Here is a 19858-nt window from a genome sequence, read left to right as displayed (position 1 = left end):
TTGTATAATAATTTGAAAATGGTAACTGGTTGTGTTTTCTATATTTAATATTTTATGAAACTGCTAAATGCTAATGTCATTGCATGCCCATGATTTATTTGGTAAAGTTTATTGTTTTTTGGCCATCAAATGCTTATAGGTTTTTGTTCTTTTTGATCATTACATATCATGGTTTTCTTTTCGTTTTTAGATAAATGCATCTTCAACAGAGAATGGGCTGAACTTATATGATTCAGGTCATCGCTTTGAGCATTTACAAATTTTATTGGTGCTTTTGCGTTCCCTTCCATTTGCACCTAGGCCTCTGCAGAGTAGAGCACTACAGGTATTAGCTTAATAAATCTCATTTTAAACAATATATCAGTATTTTCAGTGTTTCGTTGTTGCACTTGTTTGATTTATGCATTGGTTTTTCCTTGCTTTCAACTTTTTTCGTCCGTTTGATGGTCATGATAAGATATATATCAGGATAATGGTAAGATATGATAGGAACAAGATAAACACTTATTCTATCATGTGTTTGATGGGTATATGATAACATACATGATAACATTATTTTATTATATTATGTTTTTTGTACACATCTCATCATGACATGAGATAATATATATCATATTTAAATGACAAAATTATCTTTGTAAAACAATTGCATATATTATTTTTAAATTATATAAATTAGAAAAAATACTAAAAAAATTAAATAATTAATGAAATAATTTTATATTTACGAAAATACGTTAACACTACTAAATAAATAATTTCAATTTTTTTTGAAAAATCACAAATAACTAAATAATTCTATTTTATATATCACATAAGCTAAATAAAGATATGATATATATTATATGCAAATGACAAAACTACCCTTGTAAGAAAGTTATATTTATTTTTAAAATTAATATTTTTTAATTTAATATCGAATTTGATTGTTTTTAATTTATATGCATATTTTATTAGAGTACATTTTTTTAAATATTTTAAATTTTATTTTGTAAGAGTGATTGAGTAAATTAGTTTTCTTATCCTATTTTGGTGGTTTGTAACTCAACTCATATTCATGATAAATTTTTTAACTAGAGAGGTAGGATTGAATCAGGTTCTGGATGAACTTATTGTATCATGTTGAATCATCAAAAACTGGATTGAAATAGGATATGATAATTTATATATTATCATGTCACTTATCCTCACCATCAAACATATCCAAAGTATAAGTGGCAGTGGCAGACATGTGGAAAGGATGCACTTCTATCAATTTCTCTTTTTACTTTTATATTTATATTTAACACTTTATTTGTGGCTTTCTGCAAAGAGAATATCCTGTTCTTTTTGTTTGTTTCGCCTCTCCATTTTCGTAATATATTTTATTCTCTTATCAATTATCAAATAAAGAAATTACCTTATTGTGTTATATCTCAAGTTTCATACTTTACATTTCTTTCTAGTCTCATAAGAGAAATTGTGTATATTGCAAGTCCTGCCCTTGAGCAGTTGTTCTCTTACAGTCAAGGAATGTTGTGCATGCTTATCCCACTACCATATAGAATGTCTCTTTATGGAAATTAATTGATGAAGTAAGAATTCAAGTTATGGATATGTTTTCTGTTGGAAAACTTGTTTTATGGCCCCCAGTTTTAAGCTCCCCGTTTGTGTATGATTTCAGGATCTTCTATTTTTGACTTGCAGTCATCCAGAAAACAGAGGCAGACTAACTAATATGGAAGAATGGCCAGAATGGATTCTTGAGGTTATGATATCAAACTATGAGGTAGTAGTTTTATACAGCTCAATTCTTCTTATTCTCCCCATCCCTTTTTTAGATAAAAGGCTAATGAGGTACTAATGCATCACTATAAAGGAAGACATTCCAACTATGTTGACACTCTAATCCCTAACAATTATTTGCAGTACCCAAAAAATTCATTGAAATTGAAAATAAAGTAAGAGAGTTGAGGGGACTATACCAATACTCAAGAAAACAATTATTAATCTATAACTTGGAAGAGGCACTCTATTCCTAAAAGATTTCAATTTAATGCAGTTTGGAATAATCGACCACCAACGAGAGCCATGATGAGAGAGACTATAAGAGGCTAATATGTCAACACAAGTGTTTCCTTCCCTATGAATATGTGAAATTTAAAAGTACATTTGATTACAAAAAGTTATACAAGTTTTCCATCGAGTTCGAAGACTCCAAGGGACCTGTAAGTAGAATGAAAAGCACCAACCACGAGTTTAGAATCACACTAATTCCAGAGATGTCTCCAATTCTAACGAAAAGCTAACTCAATGGTCGTGATAGCAACAAAAAACTCAGCAAAGTAGGCAAATTGAATTCCTAGATAGATACTGAAACAACCAAGAGCAACATAGTTATTATCTCTAAATCGGCCACCTGCAGTTGAAATAGCTGGGGAACCACGCGCAGCTCCATCAATATTAACCTTCACCCAACCACCACTAGCCGAGGCCGAGGGGCACTATCACACAATAAAGCATGAAGCTGATAGAAATTGGTATCAAATATAGATTTAAATAATTGACTTTTATTAATGATAGAATAAGATTACACAATGGGTTCCCAAGAAATTCGAGAGCTTGGTCTCTCCCAACCAATATGCAATTCCCAAATAATTGCCTCCTGATTTTTTCTTCACTGTCTAATAAAATAACTGCCAGATGTAACTGCTGTCTAAATCATAATAACTGCTGCTTAAATCTAATAACTGCCTAATAATGTAATATCTGCATAATAATAATAATAATAATAATAATAATAATAATAATAATAATGATAATAATAATAATGATAATAATAATATTAATAATAAGTTTAACAATATTCTCCCCCCCTAAAGTTGGTGCATAGATATTTGTCATGCCCAACTTGGCTATAAGTCGCTCAAAATTGGGTCTTGCCAAACTCTTTGTCAAGATATCAACAATTTGCTTATTGGAAGTCACAAATGGCAGACATATAATTCCAACATCAATTTTTTCTTTTATGAAATGGCGGTCAATCTCAATGTGCTTGGTTCTATCATGTTGTACAAGGTTGTGAGCTATACTTGTTGCTGCTTTGCTATCACAAAACAATTTTAAGGGTGAGTTAACTTTCATTATCAGTTCGTTCAAGAGTTTACGAATCCATAAAAGTTTACAGATTCCTTGCGCCATTGCTCTGAATTCAGCTTCTGCACTGCTTCGAGCAACAATCCATTGTTTCTTACTTCTTCAAGTGACTAAATTTCCCCAAACATAGGCACAATATCCAATAGTGGATTTTCTATCAGTAACTAATCCGGCTTAATCAACATCTGTAAATATAGAGACTTATCTGTCATTAGTTTTATTGAAGTACAAACCCTTTCCAGGATTGAATTGCAAGTACCTTAAGATTCGATAAACTGACTCCAAGTGTTCTTCATAAGGAGAATGCATGAATTGGCTTACAACACAAATAGAGAAAGCGATGTCACGTCTAGTGTGGGCTAGATAAATAAGTTTGCCGACCAACCTCTGGTATCTTCTAATCTCAACAGGAACACTGCCTTTCTCCTAAAGTTTAGCATTTAATTCCATAGAAGTATCTGCTAGTCTACACCCACTCATCCCAATTTCTTCCAAGAGATCTATGATGTATTTTCTGAGAAACAACAATTCCCTTCTTTGAGTGAACAACTTCTATACCAAGAAAATATTTAAGCGTGTCTAAATCTTTGATCTCAAATTCTTTTGTCAAATTTCTCTTCAATCTTTCCATCTCAACAATGTCATCTCTTGTGAGAATAATATCTACATATACAATTAGAATTGCAATTTTACCAACATTAGAGAACTTCATGAACAAAATGTCGTCTGATTGTCTCTGCATATATCCTTGCCTTTTGACCGTCCGAGTGAATTTTTCAAATCAAACCCTTGGGGATTGCTTGAGACCATAAAGTGATTTTTGTAGTTTGCACACATGTGAACCAAACTTATCTTCAAAGTCAGGTGGACTATCCATGTATACTTCCTCCTCCAAATCACCATTCAGAAAAACATTCTTTACATCAAATTCACCGCCAATGACAAGAGAACTGTAATAGTGTTTAATTTGGCAACAAGAGCAAAAGTCTCTGAGTAATCAATGTCATATGTCTGAGTAAACCCTTTAGCAACCAAGCGTGCCTTGTATCTTTCAACTGTGTTATCATAATTATATTTCACAGTAAATACCTATTTACAACCAATAATATTCTTTCCTGTAGGTAACGTCATGAATCTCAAAGTTTGATTTTTCTCAAGAGCTCCCATCTCCTCAAGAACAACTTCCTTCCACTTTAGAATTTTTAGAGTCTCCTGTACATTTTTTGGAATTTCTATAGTAGACAACTTAGAGGTAAACGCAACAAATGAAAAAGACAATTTTGAGTATGACACATAATTAGACAAAAGATGGTTAGTGCATGATCTAACAGGTTTTCTGATTGCAATAGAATGGTCTATATCAGGATACTCGACATAACTCTCAAGAACAAAAGAAGACTTACCTGTATCAAGATGATGTGTTGGATTATCTATTTGGAAGGGTCGGAGAATGGGTCCTTCTTTATCTGTTTATGGTTTCTTCTTTAAAAAACATTTCCCTTCCAAGTAGGGTTCATGGTAGTAAACATGCTTTGTGTCTCTTTATCTGAGTCGTTATGTTGTGGCATTTTAGGCGGTCCTTCATTATTATTGAGATAAAAAATTTGGTCATTGTGATTTTGATTTGAAATTTTCGCCCTCGAATCTGTCGGAACCTTATTCATAAATGGATTGTGTTCCAATATGGATTCTTGGACATTTTCTTTTGGTGCATCAATATAAGTCTCATAATTTTGTGACAACACTATATCACCTAAATGAATGATGTTTTCAAAAGTAAAAGATGAATCTTCCTTAAAATTTCTCCCCTGAAGATGAATGTCAATAAAAAATGGTTGATTTTCAACAAAAGTAACATCCATGGTTACAAAAATTCTTTTTGATTTTGATTCAAAACACCTATACCCCTTCTGAGTTAGAGAGTAACCAGTAAACACACATTTTATTGCTCGTGGCTTGAGTTTGTCAAGTTGTTTATGTTCATGAACAAAAGCAGTGCACCCAAAAACTTTTAGTGGCAAATCAGCAGAGACACTAGTCAATGGAAAACAATTTCGAAAAACATCAAGAGGGGTATGAAAATCTAAAACTTTGGATGACATACGATTAATTAAATATGATGCAGTTAAAACAACTTCACCCCACATATTTTGGAACCTTATTTGCAAATAGTAAAGCTCTAGCAACCTCAAGAAGATGCCTATTCTTTCTCTTTGCAATTCTATTTTGTTGGGGTGTATTGACACAAGAACTTTGATAAACAACTCCATTTGCAAGAAAAAAATCGAACAAAAGTATATTCAAATGTTCTTTATTATTGTCACTTCTAAAGACTTGAATATTTGTTTGGTATTGAGTTTGCACCATTTTAAAGAAATTTTTAACAACCTGTCCAACTTCCGATTTTTCTTTCAATAAATAAACCCAACAAATTCTAGTATGATCATCAATAAAAGTTATAAACCATTTTTTGTTAGAAAATGTGTTTATTCTTGTAAAAATATGTTATTTGTGTATTTCTTGTGTATCTAATGAGATCACACACCTTCCTATTTATAATGATACTGCAATAATTACATTAAATGCCTAGAAAATTGTATTGACTAGGACTACAAACAATTAGCCTAGGATGTTGCACAATCAAGGAATAATTAAAAAATACATTCAATTTTAACACTCCCCCTCAAGTTAAAGCTTACTATGCTTTAAGCTTGTTACATCAAAACATTTTATCACAAATAAAAAATGACACTAAGTTGACTATTGTTGGACTAGTTTGAAAAGAGAAGCCACCATTCATGATTCATGTGTGAAAGAGTCACCACTGAATTGATCATCGGTGAGAATGAAATGCGCCACTAATATGATTCATATGTAGGAATAGAGTCACCTATGTGTCTGCCCTTGAAACTAAGTGGTACCTTGTCGGTGAGAATAAAATGATCGTCTGAGCAAATGGTCGTCGGTGGGAATAAAATGATCGTCTGAGCAAATGGTACTTTATCCTTGAAACTATGTTCTCACAACAACAAATACAATGCAGAACGAAAAGTTGAAAAATGAGAGGTTGGTGAAAAATCACCACATCATGAAAAGACCTGTAGAAGGGGGTTGGAGACAGGTGCATGCGTTCTCATGCATGGATTTGATGGAGGCGCATGGGACCTATACATAGAGAAGACAGACGCCCGTGACGGCGTGTGTAATGTTGGTTGGCGACGGGAGAAGCACCATCGTGCTCGCCGGAGGATTGCGCGGCGTTGTTTGTTGGTTTTGGATGCGCACTAGAAAAGGGGCAGCTGGTGTTGACACAGCTGTAACAAAGTAAAAAAAAGAACAAAACAGTGGCAGCTAGTGTAAAGCACAGTCATGTTTGAAAGAAAGAAAAAAGTCACTGGAAAAACACATAGTGAAGGCGCTGCTTTCGAGGCCAGCTATAGCGTCGTCACTGGTTGCTAGAAAGGCAGCCAGAGTTGATGGTGACAGATGACTGTATGAAGGCAAAAAATTGAAAGACTGAAAAAAGTGGTGCTTCGGCGGCATTTGCAGCCGCCTACAGCGGTAGTGAAGCACAAAGACGGGTCACAGAACCAGAACCTGCTCTGATACCATGTAAAAATATGTTATTTGTGTATTTCTTGTGTGCCTAATGAGATCACACATCTTCCTATTTATAATGATGTTGCAATAATTACATTAAATGCCTAGAAAATTGTATTGACTAGGACTACAAACAATTAGCTTAAGACGTTGCACAATCAAGGAATAATTTAAAAATACACTGAATTTTAACAATTCTATTAGACCCCAAACATCACTATGAATAATTGCAAACGGTTTTGATTGTTTATATGGTTGTATACAAAAAGAAGAACGGTGATATTTAGCAAATTTGCAAGTTTCACAATAAAATGAAGACGTATCCTTCTTAGAAAATAATTTAGGAAACAAATGTTTCAAATACGGAAAACTAAGATGTTCTAACCGTAAATGCCATAACATAATATCATAATTATTAGAAGAAACAAAAATAGATTCAAAGTAGGTACTCGTTTGAGGTTGGTCTTTAAAGTCGCTTCTATTGTCAAGATAATAGAGTTCTCCACTCACCTTAACATTGCCAATCATCTTTCCCGTGCTCAAATCTTTAAAAGTACAATGAGAATGAAAGAAGTTAGCTTGACAATTTATATCCTTTGTTAATTTAGTAATGGTCAAAAGATTATATGATAAATTAGGAACATGTAAGACATCTTTTAAAGTTAACACAAGTGACAAAATAACAAAATCTTTCTCTGCAATAAGAGAGCCATCTGCAATTATAATTTTGTGGTTACCTGCACAAGGACTATAAGAAGAAAACAGACTTGACTCCCCATTCATATGATCAGTAGCACCAGAATTGATAATCCAAGTATGACTGAGAATGACACTAAGTAGAGCAGTATTTGGAAAATTACCTTTCTTGAGCTATAGAGCAAGAAGGGGTTTGGGACTCAAGGAGTTTGTACAATTGGTCTAACTGCTACTTGGTGAAAGGAGATAGGCTTGAAGGAAATGGGCTTGAAGGAGACTGCTTCTCTTGATCAGAGGTACCAGCTTGGAGGGTGAGACTTTCGTTTCCTCCCTTTGTCTTCCAATTTAGAGGTTTTCCATGAGCTTCCAACATGTATCACGTGTGTGCCATGGACGTTTGCAATGTTTGCACCATGGTTTCTTGCCATCTCTCTTCCTGTCTTCATTCTTAGTGACTAGGGTAGTGCTTTCAACCTCAACAACATAAGGTGGCTTACCCATCATAACACCTTGTCTCGCCTCTTCTCTTCTAACTTCTGAGAATGCTTCCCGAAGTGATGGCAATGAAATCTTTTCCAATATTCTGCCTCAGACTTCATATGCCGCTTATTAAGCCCAACCAAGAACATGAATACTTGGTCGTTTCTCCTGTCTCTTAAGAAACATAACACTGTCCTCACATCACTTCCAATGATCATCATAGCAGAGATCCAATTCTTGCCATAGTGTCATCAACTCATTATAATAGGTAGTGACATCTCTATCTCCTTGTTTGACATGCCACAATCGTGATTTGAGATCGGAAATTTGAAAAGAATTCTGAATATCAGAATATGTTTCTTTGACAGCCTACCAAACTTCCTTTGCAGTAGACAAAAACATAAAAGGTTTTCTAATTGGTGATTTCATATTACTAAGGAGCCAAGCAATAACAGAGTTCTCCGATTTCCAAAACCTATAATTCAGATCAATTGTGGCAAATATTTGCACCTCTCCTGTGAGGAAACCATATTTTCCTTTAACGTTTAGTATCAATCTTGCGGGTTTGGGACCATTCGATATAATTTTTTCCATTGAGTTTTTGGATTTCAACCTTGAGGGCATTAGAAGTTCCCTCATAGCCATAAAAATTGGAAAAATCATTGCTAAATAAACCATTCTAGCCACAACTGCATCCTGGGCCGCCGCCGCCAGGGCTGCCATTGCCTAAACCAATACTGTCGGCGTTGTTGACTACTTCTGATTTTTCACCCAAACCATGGCTGCCGCCGCTACCCATAAGGGCTGTCTTCCATGGGGTATTGTGTGCTATTAGGTAGACGGGGTTGGGTCGCACAACAAGTCGTTCACAATTTAAAAACAAAATGTTGGCGTCCTTTTAAGTTTGGAGTCCCAAACCCCACTGGGTTGTGGAAAGCTTCACAGAACCCTAAACAAGAGCTCTAGATACCATGAAGAAAGTAAAAGGCAAAATAGTTTCATGTTTTATAACTACAGCCCTAAGTTGTTTATATAGAAAAAAAAATTACAATAGTAATATTGAGTAATAATGACAGAATCATAAAATAAAAATAAACAGAATAATATAAAATAAAAGAGAATCAAATTTGATTTCCCTTTCAACAGTGACCATGATTAAAACCCAAGAAGTCCCGAAGCTCATTAATACAAGGCAAAGACATAGAATCTGCAAAGAACTTGCACTTTGACGGATTGAGGAGCTGAGGAGCTGACCATATGTTTCACCATAATTAGACAAAACTCTCCATTCTTTACTTTCTTTTATTTCTCTTTAATAAATGTTATTCGTATATGTAAACAAAGTATATAAACTATAAGTTTAGAAAATACATAAATAGTGTTGTCTTGTGAATACATGTAAACTTTTTTTGCGAAGTTACTATTTTATTTATAATATTGTAATTAATAATTATTATGCATACTTCTTCAACTATGCTACTTATATTCTTTGCTTTGACAGTTGGGTCCAAGCAAACCATCTGATTCGACAAGCCTAAGAGACATAGAAGACCTCTTACATAACTTCCTTATCATCATTCTAGAGCATTCAATGCGTCAAAAGGATGGATGGAAGGTTGATATTTTTTTTGAATTATTAACTTTTCTTATTTAGGTTATGCACCTTCATGATGTCTTGTCTACAACCTACTCATGCAATCATTTGTTTCCTGTAACGCATGTATTAAATATATGTTTCTTTGGCTGAAGTTGTATCTTTTGAATGTCAAACTATTAGATGAAACTTGAATTTGACAGTAATATTGAAAAGGATGGATGGAAGGTTGATATTTTTTTTGAATTATTAACTTTTCTTATTTAGGTTATGCACCTTCATGATGTCTTGTCTACAACCTACTCATGCAATCATTTGTTTCCTGTGACGCATGTATTAAATATATGTTTCTTTGGCTGAAGTTGTATCTTTTGAATGTCAAACTATTAGATGAAACTTGAATTTGACTTTAATATTGAAAATGATTTATTATTGTGCTTGCAGAGATATAAAAGAACCTTTCCTTCCTTTTATTTTGTTTTTTAATATAACAAATTATTCGATAGGAAAGAAAACAATACTATCTGGGGTGCATTGTCAGTTCTTGGACAAATGCAAGTGTTATAATATACATCTTGACCCAATAACAGTTTTAGGATTGTGTTAGGAACCCAAGAATTGAATTCTAAAGAAAGAACACTTTAATAAAAAAATATGAGAGAAATCTTTAGTTCAAGGGTTTCCCCTTGACATAGAATTACTACTCTATTTACAGCTTCAAAATATTCAAAAGATATCCACTTCTAACTACATAACCTCCTATTTATACACAATATTCTAACTACCTTATTAACTAACTACATAACCTCCTATTTATACACAATAAATTACTTGTTAAAAAATAAGAGAGAAATATCTCCTCTAAGGGTTTCCCCTTCACAGTAGATTACTACTCTATTCACAACTTCCCAATATTCAAAATATATCCTCTTTTAACTACATACCCCCGATGTATATACAATAGTCCAAACTACCTTATTAAATAACTAACTATAACAACTCTTAAGTGTTAGCAAGGATGATAGAACAACAAAACTTTTCCGTACAATGGTTGAAAGAGAGCCATATGCAATCTTAATTTTGTGGTTACCTACACATGGACTATATGAAGAAAAAAGACTAGACTCTGGTCATATGATCGATAATCCATGTATGACTATGATTGACTCTAAGGAGGGTAATGTTTAAAAAGTTACCTCTTTAAGTATAGAGCAAGAAAGAGTATGAGATTCAATTTGTATAGTTGGTCTAATTGTTCTTTGGTGAATGGAATTGAGTTTGGAGGAGGCTGTTTTACTTGATTAGAGGTACTAGCTTGGAGAGCACAACCTTTATTTTATCCCTTTTTCTTCCATCTTTGAGGTTTGTTATGGAAATTTCTATTGAAGTTGTGGGATTTTAAAGAAATTGTGGGATTTTAAAGAAAAGGAGGAGAGAAAATAATAAGGGTTTGAATATTATTGATAATAGCTTTATGCTATCTTGATTACAAAAGACTCAATACTATTCTCTATTTATGGAGAAACATAGACTCAATCCTAAATCAGGAACAAATCATAATAATAATGAGAGATATTCTAAGATATTTCTATGATTATAAATTGATCATAGAAAATAACTCAAGATACTTTAATATAATATAAAAGATATTATAAGATATTTTCTTATATTCTAACAATTTTAACAAATTTCAGAAGTATGCCATGGACGTTTTCAATGCTCGCCCCATGGTTTTTCCCTTCTTCATGATAGTTTTTTGTAGCAAGCAAGGTAGAGCCTTTTACCTTAGCAACATGAGACTTACCCATCATGACGCTGTATTGAGCCTCTTCTTTTCTTACTTCTGAAATTTTTTCTGGATTGTTGGTAAGAGAATCTTTCTGAGAACTCAACCTTTGATTTTGTTGTGTTGTTTAATGAAGCAAAACTAGTAATACCAAGACGCAATCATTCTCTTGTATTTTAAGAGACAAACCATTGTCCTTAGTAAACCTCCAATAGTCGTCACAACGAAGATCCAATTCCTGCCATTAAGTCATTAGTTCATGCAGAAAAGTGATTGTTTATTCACTTGATGATGAAATTGATTACATAAGGAGTATAAATAGTACAAGTAATTTAATTATGTACAATCAAAATAAAGCAGGAAATCATGAATCTGATTCCCTATAAATGCTATCCTAAAAGGAAATAAAAATAAAATTGAAATCCTAATTAATACATACTATTAACTATACAAATTAGAATCCTATGATTCTGATTATTGATCTCATAATCAACACTCCCCCTCAATTTGTGCGGTAGATAGCTATCATGCCTAGATTGGATCTGATATTTTCATATGTATTTCTTAGGATAACTTTAGTTAGGATGTCTGTTGTTTGATTGCACCATGGTACATGATCAATACTTATAGTACTATTATCAATCTTCTCCTTTATGAAATGCCGGTCAATTTCCACATGTTTTGTTCTATCATGGTGAACTGGGTTCTTTGCGATGCTGATGGAAGCTTTGTTGTCACAATATAATCTCACGATGTAATTGGTTGGAACTCCGATTTCATTAAGTATCTTCTTTTGCCATATCCCTTCACAAATGCCCTGTGCCATGGATCTGAATTCAACTTCTACACTGCTTCTAGCTACCACAAACTGTTTCTTACTTCTCCAAGTGACTGTGTTTCCCCTCACAAAAGAGCAATAGCCAGTAGTTGACTTTCTGTCTGGTGTACATCCAACCCAATTTGAGTCGGTGTATACTTCAATACCCTTATTTGAGTTTTTCTTGAAATGAAGACCTTTACTTGGTGTACCTTTAAGGTATTGTAGGATTTTGTTCACAACTTTCATGCGAACTTCAGTAGGACTTGTTCTGTAGCGACTTGCCATGCTCATAACAAATCCAATATTAGGCTGAGTATGAGTTATGTAGATTAATTTCTCAACTAGACTTTGATACCTATTTATGTCAACTAGAGGACCTTCTTCGAAGTTGTTTCTGCTTATTGATACCATAGGAGTATTGGCAGCCTTACACCCAAGCATTCCGGTTTCTTAGAGTAAGTCTAGGGTGTATTTTCTTTGAGAAACATATATTCCCTCCTTTGTACGAGCTACTTCCATCCCTAAAAAATACTTAAGTTGCCCCAATTCTTTGATTTCAAACTCCCTAGCCAAAAGTTCTTTCAAGTGTTTGATTTGCTCATGATCATCACCTGCGATAACGATGTCATCAACATACACCATTTAGGAAAATTTGCATGTATACTTCCTCTTCTAACTCACCATTTAGGAAAACATTCTTAATATCTAGTTGGTGAAGTGGCCAATCCAAGTTTGCAGCCACAAATAATATGACTCGTATTGAGTTAAGTTTGACCCTGGAGCAAATGTCTCTTCATAGTCTATGCCATATGATTGAGTGAATCCCTTTGCTACTAATCGAGCCTTGTACCGGTTTATGCTCCCATTAACATTGTACTTGATAGAGAATATCCACTTACATCCAATCTGCTTTTTTCCTTCTAGTAAAGCATTAACTTCCCAAGTGTTATTTTTAATCAATGCATGAACGTCTTCTGCTACAGTTGTTGCCCACTCAGGTTGTTGAAGGGCTTCTTGAACATTTCTTTGAATATATGTGTTATTGAGTGCTGTTACAAATGCCCTATATTTTTGTGATAATTTCCCATATGACACATTTTATTATTTTCCTTCATGTGAATGCCTATTTTATTCTTTTATTTTTTTACATGTTCATATATGTTTGATTGCATGACTTCTGGTTTTATTAGGTTCGTTCATGTTTTGTTATTTTGCTCAATATATGTAGGATATTGAAGCAACAATTCATTGTGCAGAATGGCTCTCTATTGTTGGTGGATCTAGCACAGGAGAACAGCGAATTAGGTAAATTTGTACATCTATTTTGAGCCTTCGTAATTTTTACTTCTCCCTTTCTACTACTATGCAATATGCATCAAGCTGTCAATCTGGTATCATGTTCCTTCTCTTACTTGGTTCTCTCAATAAAATTCTACGGATCCTTTCCAAATTTTCTGAAAAGAATTATAAAGAATTTTGTAGAAGACTTCTAATTTATGTATAATACCATATTATTCTCTTGTCTTGATAAATTGTTTCTTGCAACATATTTAAATTTTTGTCATTGGGACTTATATAATCATTCTTCCTTGGTTAATGTCTTGAAGACGTGAAGAATCGTTACCTATATTTAAGAGAAGACTCTTAGGTGGCTTGCTGGACTTTGCAGCCGGAGAATTACAGGCCCAGGTGCATATTGTTTTCTATCATTATTGATAATTCTGTTCTTTTTGTCTACTAATATACTTTTTTCCCTGAAGTCAGTTTTGGTTATGAACATCACCGTTCTCTTCGCTTAGAAATTAAAATTATGTATGATTTGAGAATAATGTTTTGGTGTTAAATAGGTTGAGCGATTAGCTCTCAATGTTTTGTATTTATAATGATAACTGTACAAAGGGAATCTTGTGATTATAACTATTAAAATCTGTCCTATATCAATCTAATTACATTAGAAATATATACATGAAAATAGAGAATATTTGTGTTGAAGGAAAATAAGGAAGATAATATCTTAGTAAATATAAATAAAAAATATTCTAATAATTACGCCATATCTCTACTCTTCCCCTCAAGCTGTAACATACAAATTGTGTGCATCGAACTTGTCACATATGTATGCCATCCTTGGTCCTCGAAGAGACCTAGTGAAAATATGTGCTAATAGATTATGAGAACCAACAAAAGAAGTTGCAATCTCGCTAGATGTAATCTTCTCATAAATAAATGACAATCGATCTTAATATGTTTGGTCTGCTCATGAAAGATTGGGTTAGAGGCTATGTGTAGGGCTGCTTGTTCATCACAAATGAGACTCATAGTGCCTATTTTACAGTACTGAGTGCCATAGTTCAAACTAAGCCTCCACATTCAATCTAACAAAATCGTGCTTATTACTTTTCCAAGAAATCAAATTGCCTCTAATAATAACACGATATCGTGATGTGGACCGGCTGTTGGATGGTCATCCTACTCAATCTGCATGTGTATTCAACAATATCCATGTGGCCCGTGTTTGTGTATACTAGACCTTTCCCAACTAACAAGATATAATTATCTGGCCTTGTCATGGCAAGTAATTCAACTTCCCAGCCAACAATTTGACAATTGGATCTATAGGAGTATCACTCAGTTTGCAGTCCAACATACTCGTCTCTTCTAAGATATCTAGAGCATAGTTTTTTTGGGAAATTCTGATACTTGCCTTTGATTGAGTTGCCCCAGTTCCAAGGAAATATTGCAGTCAATCTAATTTTTTTGCTGAAACTGATGGACTTGACGTTGTTAAGTCCTGCAATCCTCTCATGATCATCACTTGTAATGCCTATATTATCGACATAGACAGCCACATAAATAAATCGATAATAGGAGCATTTATAAAATGCAGAGCAGTTAGCTTCACTGCGAACCATGCCATATTTTTGAACATTGTTGAATCTTCCAAACCATGCTTAAAGGGATTATTTGAGACCATGCAAGCCTTGTGAAGATGAAATACATATCCATGACACTCCTAAGCTAGATGTTGCTCTAGATATACTCATTCTTCTAAATCTCCATGGAGATAGACACTTTTTATGTATAAGTGATGCAATGGTCAATGTTGCGTGGCAACCATTGAGAAAAGGAGGCGTATGTGTCACAAAATAGGACTTGATGCCTTTTGCTTTGATACTTCTAGTATAAATAATACTTACAACATTTATATCTAATAATTACAAATTAAGGGGATCAAATCAAATCCTGATTTTTCTAATTTATTTTAGGAAAACTGATAAATATTAGGAAAACTGATAAATATAATTACAGATTAATATTATTTCTTGATTCACATCCCTCTCTAATTGATGCGGCTGATCAAGGAGCATCAATTTGCTAACTAGAAACTAATGGCACGGGCGAGGAACAACTTTGGTAAGAATGCCTGCAACTTGAAACTAAGTATTGATGTGAGGGATGGATGATCATGAGAGACGTTGGCTCTGTTTGATGAAATTAAAGTTCAGCCAAAAGACCACGAAGTCAAATTATCTCAGAACAAGCAGTAGACATGACACGATACTCTGATTCAGTAAATGATTTAGAGACTTTTGTTTGTTTCTTACTTTTCCATGATATCAATGATGAACCCAGAAACATGCACCAATTGGTGGCAAATTGTCGAGTGTTGGGACACCCAGCCCAATCAGCATCACTAAAGGCAATCAATTTGGGAACTGTGCCAATGAAAAGAAGAGACCTTGTTGAGAGATACCTAGCAAATAACAAATTATGCGACAAACTGCTATCAAGTGAAGGTGGCGAGGAGAGTCAATGAATTGACTTACTTGCTGAACAACAAATGATATGTCAGGTTGAGTAATTGTCAAATAATTAAGACTACCCACAAGTTGCCGATACAATAAAGGATCTGTCAATAGGTCACCCTAATCTTGGTGATATTTCACATTAACCTCAAGAGAAGTATCTATTGGATTAGCTGATTGGAGGCCTGCCATAGAAATAAGGTCTGTCGCATACTTATGTTGATGAAGAAATATACCCTTGGAGGTATAATGAACCTCAAGGCCAGGGAAATACTGCAAGTTACCAAAATCTTTCATATGAAATGCAGTTTGTAAATGATGTTTAAGTTCCTGGATGGATGCCTGATTAGATCCAGTAATGACCATATCATCAACATAAAGGAGGAGTAGAGTAATGACTGTAGATGTGTGATGAATAAATAAAGAGGAGTCATACTGACTCTGAGTGAAAGAGAACCCAAGTAGAGTGGAACAAAATTTCTCTTACCATGCTGTAGGTGCTTATTTCAAACTATATAAAGAGTGTTTGAGCTTGCATACACCACTAGATGAAGAAAATAGACCTTGAGGAGGAGTCATATAAATATCTTCAGTGAGATCACTTTGAAGAAATGCATTCTTCACATCCATCTGATGAAGAGTCCACCCATTAGAAACAACTATAGAGAGTATAGTGCGAACAATTGTCATTTTCGCTACCAGTGCAAATGTCTCATTATAATCAATTCCATATTCCTGCTTGTTTCTTAAGGCAACCAATTGAGCCTTGTACTAGTTGAGGGACCCATCAAAATTCAATTTAATAGAGTACACCCATTTGCAGCCTATGGGTTTGATATGAGGAGGACAAGAGACAATATCTCATGTGAAATTCTCTTGAAGAGTTTGAAGTTCCTTATTCATTGCTTCTATTCAGTGCAAATCTTTAACAGGCTGTGAGTAACAAGTAGGAATAGATATGCTAGAGAGAGATGCAGACAAAGAAGTATGTGAGGAAATATACATGTCCGGTGAATATCTATTTGGTGGGTATTTGGACGATTCTTACGTTCTGCCATTCCATTTTGTTACATCAAGCAAATGATGATTCTTACGTTCTGCCATTCCATTTTGTTGGGGGTATTTGGACAAGATTGTTGAGACAAAATACCTTTTTGCTGAAGATATTCCTGAAACTCATGAGACATATACTCACCACTAGAGTTAGAGCGAAATTTTGTAACACTTGCTTGAAATTGAGTTTCAACGTATGCTAGAAATTTCTTAAACATAGGAAGTGTTTTACTTTTAGCCAATTTGCAAATAAAACATGACAGAGGCATTTGGAACATTTTTATTTTCCAACAAACTAGTTTTAACTAAATGAGACAAAACAGGTGAGTTTGGATGACCCAATTTTCTATGCCAATCCTTATAGGAATTCAAAATATTATTACAAGCAAGAGATATATGACTGGAAATAAATTGAAGTGAAAACAATCTTCCCACTTTAGGCCCTTTCGTCATCACCTTCCCCGACACCTGCTCCTGCACAAGACAACCATCACGAGAAAAATTAACATTACAATTGTTGTCCACCAAACAATAAATTGGAAGCAAGTCCAGGTGATATGAGCACATCCAAAAAATCAGAGTTTATATCACCAACATTAGTAATAGAAATGGTATTACCATCAACAATTTGAATATTCTGATTACTATGATAAGAATGTAAATTGTGCATGCATTTAGAAGAACCCGTCATGTGATTAGAGGCACCAGAATCAAGAAACCATGGATTCGAAACATTAGAAGACTTACCCTGAATTCCTAAGGCTGAAAGTACCATTTGTTGAATCATTTCAGGCAGTAGAGCACCACCATTAGAGGCGCCAGAAATGGAAGGACCAACTGCGGAGCTCGTAGTGGCATGGAATGCCTGCACAGAACGCTGTGTTGGTCGTGGAGGGTGCATGGGACAATAAGAGATAATAAGATCTAGCTGCTTGCAATAATTACAAAACTTATTATTGCAACTACGAGCGATATGTCCAAACTGTTCACACGAGAAACATTGAACTTGTTGCATATCACGACCTTTACCTCGACTCTGAGCAGCATATGCAACAGGTTTGGAAGTGACAGCGTCATGAGACATAGTTCATTGAGTAAGGAGACGCTGTTCCTCTCTGAGAAGTTCACCAACACATGTATCTAAAGAAGGAACAAGATTTCTATTCAACAAAGCACCTTTAACAACCTCAAATTCTGGACGAAGTTTCTTGCGAAATTGATCCCGCTTACTAGTGTTGTAGACAAGACAACTTGGACATCCGCAAGATAAGTGTTGGGAACCGCAACAAATAGAATAGTAGAGTGTCATGTCCACAAATTAAAAAATTCAGAATAATATTATTTAATGGACAAATTACCTTGTTTGTAGTTGGCTATCTCTAGCTCCAACTGAAAACGTTTGGCATTATTGTCTTGGTTGTAGATACGCTTTAAATAGTTCCACATTTTTTGAGCTGTTGAAAATGAGCACAAATTATTGATCATATGAGGATCAATAGTAATGAGAATCCAAGAGGTGGGTTGGCAATTTAAGACAAGGACAACGCATATAGGTTTGCAGAGGACGAGGACTAAGAGACTCCAATGGAGAAAATGCTAATCTATCTGCTTGGGAATAAAGATAGGAATAGGTAATACTTGAGAGACAGACTCAATTCAATAGAAGATGTGACGAAAAGTGTATCCTCAAAGAATGTGACATCTGTAGACATGTAGAAGCGATGTGTGGAAGGCCAATAAAATCCAATTTTGAATAGTTCAGAACTTTTGAATTTACTTAAAGGAATTTTTAAATACACCAAATAAGTATGATATATTCTTTTCCTCAAGTAGGTAGATCCACGTGCATCTAGAAAATCATCAATAAAAGTGACATTATTTATGTCCTACAACTTAAGTGATTGACGTGGTTCGCATAGCCTCAACTAATTGTCTGGTTCGTACTTTGGTCTTGTATACAAAAGATCAAGAGCGAAGTTTATAGAAAATTTAGACTTAGATTAAATGGGCAATTGAAAACATAAAGAACAAAACTAAGAGATAAATAAGAGGAGTGGCTTGACCAATGCCACTAGCCTTAGCCTTTGATTTGCCTGCAATAGTAATATGATGTGGGGTTTTAGGTTGGGAATTTTTTTGATAAAAGAGAGGGTGTACCTACCACATGATTGGAAGTTCCGGAATCCAAAATCTAATGCCCAAGAGACGAAGGATGAGAGAGACCTACTGTAGAATTACCAGTATGAGCAATTGTGATCGAGGGCGAGGCTTGTGAAGTGTTATATTGCACGTATGACTTTTAACACATTGTGATTTAATATTTGTTGACTTAGAGTCTATTTCCATCATTATAAGACTGAGGCACATTTACTGATTTTAAAGACAATAAGGGAGTAACTCTTTTCCTGGTATTGCCAAAATGCTTACGGTATGTGCACTAAGGGCGACCTCCACCACAACCACGGCTTCGCCCTTTATGGCGTACAAAGTTAGAAAAAAGGTAGAGGATTCTACACGGTTTGGTGCGCATTCACCCTTAATCCTTCTAGGCTAGGGAGGCGTATAAGGTGATTGATAATATTCCATGTGGAGGGAATATCGGAAGTTGAAGAATATAACAAAAGAATCCCGTGATTATAGGGGTTAAAATATTTTGTATATCAATTTAATTACATTAGAGATATATAAAGAAAATAGAGAATATTTACATAGAAGTAAAATAAGGAAGATAATATCTTAGTAAATACTACTCCAGACTAAAATATAAGTAAAAAAGTAGTGATATTTAGTGGACCAAAATATAAGCAAATTCTAACTAATTGCACCCTATTTAGTGCTATTATTTTCAAAATATCTTTCAATGAAACAAGTCCCCATACAAAAATAAA

The 19858-nt window shown here is 34.3% G+C and overlaps 1 protein-coding gene across 1 annotated transcript in view; it reads left to right on the top strand.

The window, feature by feature from the left end:
- Positions 1–19858, top strand: part of LOC101504120 (BEACH domain-containing protein C2-like) — a 58297-nt gene that overhangs the window by 10002 nt on the left and 28437 nt on the right. Inside the window, exons 5-9 of the mRNA XM_073363837.1 lie at positions 191–325; positions 1664–1768; positions 9413–9526; positions 13340–13416; positions 13719–13800. Coding sequence (XP_073219938.1) covers positions 191–325; positions 1664–1768; positions 9413–9526; positions 13340–13416; positions 13719–13800 — 513 coding nt within the window. The remainder of the gene's footprint in view (positions 1–190; positions 326–1663; positions 1769–9412; positions 9527–13339; positions 13417–13718; positions 13801–19858) is intronic.

Source organism: Cicer arietinum, chromosome 7 (assembly GCF_000331145.2).
Source record: "Cicer arietinum cultivar CDC Frontier isolate Library 1 chromosome 7, Cicar.CDCFrontier_v2.0, whole genome shotgun sequence".
Lineage (NCBI taxonomy): Eukaryota > Viridiplantae > Streptophyta > Magnoliopsida > Fabales > Fabaceae > Cicer > Cicer arietinum.
The sequence above is the reverse complement of the archived record's forward strand: the minus strand, read 5'-3'. Positions and strand labels throughout refer to the sequence as shown.